Below are 9,790 nucleotides of genomic sequence, written 5' to 3'. Positions count from 1 at the left end.
TTAGGTTCGTTAGTAAGGTATTGACTATGTTGAACTTCGGGTTCAGAATAGAAATCAGGTTTTGGGTCTTTTTGTTTTCTGTTCAACGACTCCATTGAAGGGGAACGATTTTTAATCACTCGTGCCCAGCTGAAATCGGTGAGCTTTACCTTAAAAAGGTAATATTAGCGGTAAAGAATTGGCGTAACAAAAAACCAACCACTGATTATTATAAAAGCTGATCGGAACCTGTAAAAATATCTTCAGGCTTAAATGAAAACAAAATATTTTTTCTTAAAATACCTCCTTCGTGTCGCTTATTGCAATGTTTCGAGGTCTTATGGCATTGTGGACGAAAAATTTTGAATGCAAATAGCTCATTCCGTCCGCTGTTTCTTTGGCCATCTGCAATATTTGATTCCAAGAAAGTTCCTCTCCTCTGAGCAGAAGATCCTGAAGACTCCCTCCGTCAGTTGCTTCGAACATCAATCCGATCGAATTAGATGACCATCGAATCTCTCCATGCCATTTCTGGATGTTTTTATGGTCACATTGTTCCAATATTTTCTTTTCTCTCCTCATGCTGCATAAATACAGCTTTGTAGAAAACAAACTTAAAAATCTGGTTAACACTGCCTAACTTTAATACTAGCAGAGGTAAATTTGTTTTGGTTTCCGTGCAACTATAAATATGGACGTTTAATCAGAGCCTACAAAGGATATGCAAAACAATCAACAAGTTTTTATACTTACTCATTATTGCTTTTGCTTATTTTCATCTCGGGTGCAGCTCTTAAACGAAACCGTTTGATCACAACATTTCCCAACTCTGGATGCTTTTCTTTGTACCATATCGCATTGTTTTCACAAGCGATCAAATTTCCAGGGGTACATTCGAATTCATACCGACGAAGTGTTGGTATTTCAACGCTTGTGCTCATTGTTGACTTTTGTTGTTTATTGTTTCGCCATTTCGAGAGGTACTGAAAATACGACTTCTGGTCAATAAGTTCCAAAAATACACAACACAACATGATTAAGACATTTATGTCACTTTTTGATTAAGTATTAAAAACTAAAAAAATTAGGTTTGAAAAATATCTTGATAAACTATAGTTTATATGTATACATATCTTTTAGAACATTGATCCATGGTCATAAAAAATGATGCTCAGAAAATTATTTGAATGGGTTATTTTGAAAACAAGTCATATGATAAAACATCAGGCTTAACAATTTGTCCACATCGTTTATTTGTTCCTAAAAAAGCTTTGATGATTTAACAGCCCTTAGGTTTTGAAACTTCCGCAAATGTATTGACGACTCGACAATGTCAAGCCTTAGCTGACTATCACGTTACGTCGGACTGGCATGTATTTGTAACAAAGACGGAACAACCTCGACATACCAATATAATGACGCGCTCATGTCTTGACATATCAAGGACATGCTATGGTTCCTAAACCAATGGTCAAAACTATGTTAAATATGGAAACGTTAACTGTTTTACAAATTCATCAATCACTTATTGGTAATCAATGACGTTCCACGCTTGGGTTTTTAACAAACCTTTGATAAGTTTATTGAACAAGAAATATGACTGATTAAAAAGGTATGTCATCACATAAAACGACCAAAAAGATCAAATTTATTCAGTTGTCGGATAAAAAGTGTACACTTGCAGTGAAGTGCTTTTCGTAACGACGTAGCTGCAGCGCGTTTATCATCTTTCCACGAATTGTGCCCTTACCTTTGTCGCGCTTTATAACGTCCCAACGTTGCGCAGCTATTCGCGGTTTGGTGAATATTTTAGCGCAATTGTGCTGCTACGATTTGTATCACCGGCGAAATAAACTCAACCCAACTTAAGTATTTTGAATACACCAGTACAGCTGGGTTTCTTTCAGTTCACGCTTGTTCAATAGCATTATATTTGTAAATCTTGCGATTAAAGTTATTTTGAGATTTAGTATATGGTTTTAGTAGTAGCGAATATGCACAATAACGTAATAACTTACCAGGCATACACCACCAGTGAAAGTAAATGTCGCCTGAAGAGCAAAAAGTAGAACTTTTAACTTTTAAATAATACCAACCTTTAAAGTAAAGGAAATTGATTTACCAACACCTTTAACCAACCAATAATATTTTGCTGATATTTTGCGAACACAAACCCAAACAACAACTGGGGTAGGACTTGTCTCGTTATAAAGGCCCCAGCGTCAGGTGACCACCAGCCAATCACAGAACTCCACACAATACTTACGTCAAACTATTGAGGACATGTGACATAGACTCAACAGCGACATCGAAAAAGTGGTCAATTTTTTTTAACAAAATAAAGGTATGATAATCGGACACTTTCTTGTTTCCAAATATTCCATATTGTTTTTAAAATTAGGCAGTAGTTTAACACACATTCACGCACTGATTTATTATTACGCGCGTATAATAAGGTATCAGTGCAGTCGTTCTCAGTGCAAAGGTTGAAAAAGGTAACGGCAAAATTTGTAATGTGATGATAACATAACGCAACAACAAAACATCGGTGGAGAAGCTATAGTATAAACCAGAGGTGGGCAAACTTTTCAGTACAAGGGCCGCATTCAAAAACCCAAAATATCAACGGATGTTTCCTGCTAAATACAAACACGTTTGTTGTCATTGGTCGCATAAGCCAGTGGTTCTCAACTTTTCGTGGACCGTGGCCCCCTAAAAGTAACTTTTGGACCTTTTGGCTCCCTTCAAGTAGCCCTGTAGGACCTGTGGCCCCCTTCAAAAATGTAAATGGCAATCTCATGTTGGAATTCGGTATTAATTTTGACTTTAAACAGGTCGAATAGGATAAACAAGAATCCGTCATCGTAAAACTCTCAATATAGACAAATTGTATGTGAAATAGTCGATTAAATTAGGGACTAAGTTAAAAAGGAAATGGATTTTGGTGGGTGTTTCTGGTGAATCTACAATAACTAAATTGTCGTACAAATTGCTGGTTTGGCATATCCTCTATTCGAAATACTTTAACGTCTTATTAAAGACCTACAACAAACCTCCGAAACCGAACGAAGAAATTCTGTCAAGTGACTATTTGCAAAAAGATGTGACAGAAACTAAATGCTAAAGCACGTAAAATGTACCTGTGATTAGTTCCAAAGTATGTTACGAGAACTGTTCCAGATTATAGATGTATTATACCCCTGTTTTAGATGTATTCAGTATTATGTTCAATTGCCTTCCAAACTAGGCCTGCAGCATGGACAAAAATAAAATCGTTTATAAAACGTTTATGGATTAATGCTTATTGGTATAGTAGAGACTGACTTTAAAATAAAACGGTTTAAAACTGAATTAATACCAACGACAATCTTTGTAAACGTGCTAGCTTATGTGGTTTTTATTTTGGTCAAGTGGTTTCCAGTTGAAGGACTTGTTTTTGGTAAGAACGATTCAACTCTGAGCATGTAAAGCCGCATCTTAAATTATGATTGTCTAGTATGGATAGGCTTAATTAGGGTGGAAATGAGAATGTTTTATGTTGGAAAGCGCCGGACTTGTTCAAAACCAATTGGTTGCCTATAGAAAAACACATTTTAAAAATTAGGCAGTAGGTTAACACACATTCACACATCATTTATTATCACGAGCTAATAACATGGTATCAGTGCAATCGTTCTCAGTACAACGGGTCAAAAAGGCATGTGATGTGATGACAACAAAACGCAACAACGCAAAATCGATGGAGAAGCTATGGTTGAATGGTTCCTGTGTTTTCCTGATAAGGCTTGGGATCTTAACGTTAAATGGTACCCAGAGAAGCCGAAATAACGGGAAGCGCATATGTCATTTGGAACGAGTGGTATTATTGGTGTGTAAATTAAGACGAAAACGCGTTTAAATGTGCAAGATAAAAGCGCCAAAATTGGATAAAATGGCAGATACATGGGAAGCATTACAATGCAAAAATAAAAGCTTGTAAATGTCTACAGTGGAAAAATACTGGTGGCATAAAATGGTTGCTGACAAAATCTAAATTAGTGCCTTTACCAGCAAAACTCAAACGTTTGTGGTAATAACCTCCACTCCATTTAGAATGATCTTAAATATGTTCAAAAGGCGCCACCACACATACAACTTTAAGATTTAATTAAACACTGTTAAAACGTGTTTCATCACTTTGCGTTGCCCAGAGCTAATAAAGCAAAGTTTATTGGTCATTCAAGATCTAAATGTAACCTAACAATGGTAAAAAATATCACTACCAAACGATACAATGTTATGAAACAATTACATACATAAACAAAAAAGCCACAAAGCAAGAGATGAAAAACAAATGTACGATCTGTGATTAGTGATGTAAGTCACAAAATGTTATTGGTGCCCCACATTCGTACTATAGACAGTAGGTATGTGAACATGAAGGCTAAAGGGACTAACGTTTAGCTGTCTCATACGGGACGTTTTTACTATCCGTTCTTTTAACACCACACAGGATAAAAAAAACGAAGGAAACTGGTGTAAAAGACCGATAGCTAATCGGTAGTGTCAGTTTTTACGTTCCTCCTGACAGAGGCGTACACCAATAAAACACGACGCAAAAACAATCAAAAAATCCGACTTGTTATTTACAGCTACGTCCTCCATAAGAACAACAGCTGACTTCGCACAACCGCTAACTAATTGTTTGATCTTCACCTTATTTCGGGTTTGAGCTTTCAACTCCTTCCACATTTGAACTTTCACCTTCTTCTGCATTTGAACTTTCCCCTCCTTCAGCATTTGAACTTTCACCTTCTTCCGCATTTGAACTTTCACCGCTTTCCGCATTTGAACTTTCACCCCCTTTAGCATTTAAACTTTCATCTCCTTCCGCATTTGAACTTTCACCTCCGTTTGGTTTTGCCACGTTTCTCTGCTGCTTCGGCCCAACATCAGCTTCACGCTTGCACGTCAGCATTTCCTGTCTGATGTCGTCATCCATGACGCAGTACAGCAGGAAGACGACGATTCCCTGCGATCCGTTCACCAAGCTGTGGATGTACATGAACACCTCGTTCGAAATCTCGTTCCCGATTCCTGAAAATGAAATAAGTTTGTAAAACCACATCTTTGAAATCCCTTGCAGTAAAACAACTTACGAAAACTAAAACGTTAAAAAGACGCACAAATATTACCTGTGAAGAAAGCCAAAACCCAAGTTCCGCCAAGCATGAAGAAGAGTAAGATGAAAGACTTTACTGCTCTCAACGCATCTCCTGTCCCTGGATCTTCTCCTCTGTTCCGCATCTTCTTCGAGTGCAACATCACATGTGTTGTCTTCAGGATGATCATGAAGTTGGTTAAGAGGACGACAGCAAGAGGAGCGACGACCGTGGAGTAGAAGATCGGAGTACCGGGAGCCAACCAGCATCTGTCGTACTTGGAAACCTGAATAAATTCGTTACATTGCTCGTATAATGGTTGGGGCTTCATGTAGATGTCGAGGGAAAACCCCACTGCCATGGATGTTCCCACTACCAAGGCTGGAACAATCCAACCAATCGACATAAAGAACTTTACACGCTTTGACGAATCCTGAGTTTGGAATTCGACTGGAAACGAAGTTGCCATAAAAAGACGAATTCCTTCAATGAGGAACCATACTCCTGAAACAAAAAATTGCGTCAGATTGCGAAATATAAATCTATGCCTAAAATTTCAATTATCCTATTACTTTATTTACCTGAAGACAGCAGAAGATATTGATTGGCTGCTGTGTGAATCACGCATGAAATTTTGTGGATGATGGCAAGATCATGTGATATGTTGACAGCGTGGAAAAGCAGAAGAGCCAATGACAAGCTGATTTGAACCGGAACCCGATCTCCGCTGTGTTTCGACTTGTGAAGGATTATTATTGTGGCAATCAGAAACACGACTGAAGTTGATTCTGTGGCGTAAGATGTGATCTGAAATACAGTGTTGTTCATTTTGTGAGCCAATTGTTAAAGTTTACGTTAAGTCTTTACCTTGATGCCTTTTGGTATGGTGGTGGATTGGACAGCCAGTAAAACAGTGAACAAGGTGAGATGGTTGCACTTGCAAGTGACGTTGTCTGTTACGCCACCAGTTATTGTGACGCAACCACGATCCGAGTATTTTCTTTCCACTCTGTCATAGAAGAGACAGATTGGTTCCAGTTTTTTTATCTTCTGGTTTTTAAGGGATATATTTCCCGCCTTGATCAGCTTGCAGATGGTTTCTGGTGATGTTGGGGGCAAATGGAAACTTGCGTTTCCCGGCAATTGATCGTTTATTTCATCGGTAGTTAATCGCTTGAAGCTATCGGCATCCCAACCCACAATAGCAATGTAGGTTGTATTGATTGTAGATATGTACTGCGTTGTGGCCAATGAACCGGATTCGACCGGTTGAGTCTGTGTAGTTTGTGTTGTGTTTATCTTGAAGACAATCACCGCAATCACGATTCGTTTAACTCCCTTGGTTTGCAATGTAAAGTTGATGTGAGATGATCCCAGCTGAAGATTTGAGTTGTATGTCTCCTGGTTGATGTTGGTAACTACGATGCGCAGTTGAGCATCTCCGCTGCTATATGTGGTTCCGTTTGTTTGAAAATGATTTCGGGAAAAATTCTCCACTCGATTTTCGATGTTTTCTATTTCCGTCACCCTTGCAGGATTTAAATTTTTTAACTGATCCAGCAATAAAGGATCTGTAACAAAACAATTCCATGACAAGTTGGTGAAGCAGATATTTTAAGAATTTTAGCGCTCCCTTGACATTTTTAACCCTCCAAAAAAATTGCAAAAGCAAAACGTGACGCATGATTGTAAACAGCGCAAAACGTCACAAGCTTTTGGATTATTTTTGAATCGGTCAGTGAATTGGATCAGTCTACAACAACAACAACTTTCCAAACCATTAAAAATCTCTGGCCATTTTTGGTCGAGTTTATTAACTTGTGGTTAGTGACCAAAGTGGGTTTAAATGTTAAATTTATCACGGTGAAGTTTGGATCCAAATGTGGACGGCCGGTCTGAAACAAGTCCGTTTTGTTTAAACATAAATTTAATCGGGTTCCCCACTACCTTAATTGTTTCCAAATCTGGTTACTGGGGTCTTGAAGTTAAGAACTAAACAATTCAATGTGCTAGCTTATATATAAGCAATTACGTAAAGACAAACGGGCGCCAGATTCAACTTATTTGAGAAACACTTCGTACACCGACTAATAACAACAAGAAGTTACCTTCTGGTATAGATACATTTGGTATAATTTTTGATACGATGTTAACCAGGGTGTCACCAAGGGTGGTAACATTGTTCAACAGTGTAACTGTGTCGTTGCTGGTTCCGTTGTTGGCAATGATTTGAAGCTGACTTTGATCAACGTATGGTCCAATTCCAATGGCGTATACTGTAATGTTGTTGCTGCTCGTCAACGCGTAACTGTAACAAACAATAGATGCGACGTAGCTTTAACTGGTTTTAACTGTTGTTGGCAAGAAGTTGCAAAACAAAAACTAACATATTTGTCAAAAAGTCTGTCAAAAATGAAGAAGTCCAAAATCTGTTTGTAACATCATCTTGTCAAAAAGATAAATGGCTGTTACAATGACACTGAGCTTACACTTATGTGGGCAATTTCAATAATGTGGGCAATTTCGAGAACAAAGTTGAAACGCATCTGTGTGGGTGCCATAGAAACGGCAAGGATACAAATAAAGCGAAAAAAAGACATTTAAAAACTAAAAATAAGATTGGTCGTTACACTAAACGCTAACCTGGTAGGCAAAAGAGAATTGTCTGCTGCCCAACCATATGTTGCCAAACGGTGTGTTGTAAGAATAAGAAATTTTTTGGAAGTTGCAGCGTTGGCTGAGTTGTTGAAGTCAATCTATAAGGAGCTTCAAGTTAAGTGCTTTTGCTTTTATTCCTGTTAAAACAACGCCTTACTTTGACAGCTCTCTTGATTGCAGTTGCGGTAAAAGCACTGGAATATAGAAATTGATACATATTATTGTTTACAGCATCTTTGATACATTGAACTGTGGTGCAATCACCGAGAGTGGTGGGGTTGTGATAAAACCAGTTGTTGGTGTAGTCAGGGCTGTCAAAAACAAATTTAAAGCGTGTTTATACGACTGGCGTTACACCAATTCGTTGTATTTATCCTCGCAAGATATAACATATCTGTCTCAGCATGATTTTATTGGTTCAACATATATACGCTACATTTGAGAAATGGATAAGTCAGTATGAGGATGTAATGAACTAATCATAAGAAACTTTAGAAGTCAAAAGCACCAATAGTAGTTGCTGAGTTTAATTGAATTTGTATAGAAACTTCTTGCCAACGAATTTTAAAAATTACCGACTGCGAACGGGACTAAAAGTTGATGAGCAAATGAAACGAACAACGAATAGTTACTTCATCTACAACAGCGTTTATGGCATAATTCTTTTTAACTGGCCTGTTTTCTTGCAACTAAAATCTTCCCCAAAACATCAATTTTCGGGTAATAAATGCAGAAATTCAACAAATAATCTACAACATAGAACTTTTCGCTGATAGAACAACGTTTTTGTTCACAAAATACATTTACCTATTGTAATTTTTGTTTGTATACTGAAGAATGGCAACTTGCAGTAAGTGTCTGTCGAAACCCGCTTTTAGGGCATCAGCCATTGCTACAAAAGCATTCTTGTATATTGCAAACTGAGAATTTGTTATTGGGCTAGTACTGTCCACCACAAACACAATGTCGATTTCTTGGGCTGGAAAATAAAAAGTATGATATTTTCAAAAAGTATGATAAAAAAATGATTTACTTAATTTAAGTTTGTATTTTTTACTATAATTTACGTATTCCGCTAGCAACATAATATTTACAAGCCCACTATAAGAAGAAACTTATCCAGAGTTTGATGTTGCAGCAGCTTTTTTGGACTGATACAATTTTAACTTCGAAAACAACAGCAAATGATTTAAAACGGTTGAAAATCCCAAATTGTAATTGTAAAAAATATACTGTAAACCCTAATATCTCTCCAGTGCGAATCCTAATTTCTCTTCTTTTCATTCAATTGTGACACATTTAAAATCACCAAGTTGGCATAACATACATTGAAAAGTAAACCCACACAGAGTTGTGAACTGGGCCGAAGGTGAAAAATTTAGGACAGAAATGATACCGAGTGGGATCAGTCAGGCCCCCAAAAACAAACCCGTTTTGTTCAATCTCTATGGCCAAAAAGCCCTGCTCGGCTTCAAACTGTAGAACAGAAACAAAGCATTATGTACGTAGTAATTAAAATATAAAGTGGTTGTGTATGCTATCTTACAAAGAAGTGAAATTACTTTTAAGCTTACCTTGCAAACTTGGTTTGAAGCAGACGACTGCCAGAACCACAAGTAGAGAAACAAAGAAGCTCATTTTCTCAACCTATTTCTTTCTGTAGAATACTTACGATTTTCCAACACAAAACCACCAGATTTTGTACAAAACTAAAATGTGTTTTAAAACTGTGATCCAATTAGACGTAATTACAATTTGATAGGGCTTATGACACAAACATACAAAAAAATAGTCATTCAGATGTAAACTAGTTTGAAGTTTACAAAATCACTTAAAGTCAATGACCGTATTCGTAATAGACGTACACTATCAGATCCACAATATGGGTCTTAAACTATTCACGTTAATATCACCTTGCATCACGTCTTTCTGTTATCAACTGGCCACACCGACACCAGTCATTCGCTATATACTAGCACGGAAGCAATGCTGGATGAAAAACGCTGATTCTT

The 9,790-nt window shown here is 37.4% G+C and overlaps 1 protein-coding gene across 1 annotated transcript; it reads right to left on the bottom strand.

Moving 5' to 3' along the window:
- Positions 1 to 4,675: 4,675 nt before the first annotated feature.
- Positions 4,676 to 9,416, bottom strand: LOC145215517 (adhesion G-protein coupled receptor G6-like). Its single transcript, XM_080084250.1, has 9 exons — positions 9,353 to 9,416; positions 8,586 to 8,757; positions 7,936 to 8,089; positions 7,764 to 7,876; positions 7,229 to 7,428; positions 5,988 to 6,691; positions 5,702 to 5,927; positions 5,154 to 5,624; positions 4,676 to 5,055 (listed from the first exon to the last, which is right to left on the bottom strand). Exons 1-9 carry the CDS (start codon positions 9,414 to 9,416, stop codon positions 4,676 to 4,678), a joined length of 2,484 nt encoding a protein of 827 aa, XP_079940376.1.
- Between the last annotated feature and the right edge of the window lie 374 nt (positions 9,417 to 9,790).

This window comes from Phallusia mammillata, chromosome 1, assembly GCF_965637545.1.
Source record: "Phallusia mammillata chromosome 1, kaPhaMamm4.hap1.1, whole genome shotgun sequence".
Lineage (NCBI taxonomy): Eukaryota > Metazoa > Chordata > Ascidiacea > Phlebobranchia > Ascidiidae > Phallusia > Phallusia mammillata.
This window is presented reverse-complemented; position numbering and strand designations above follow the sequence as displayed.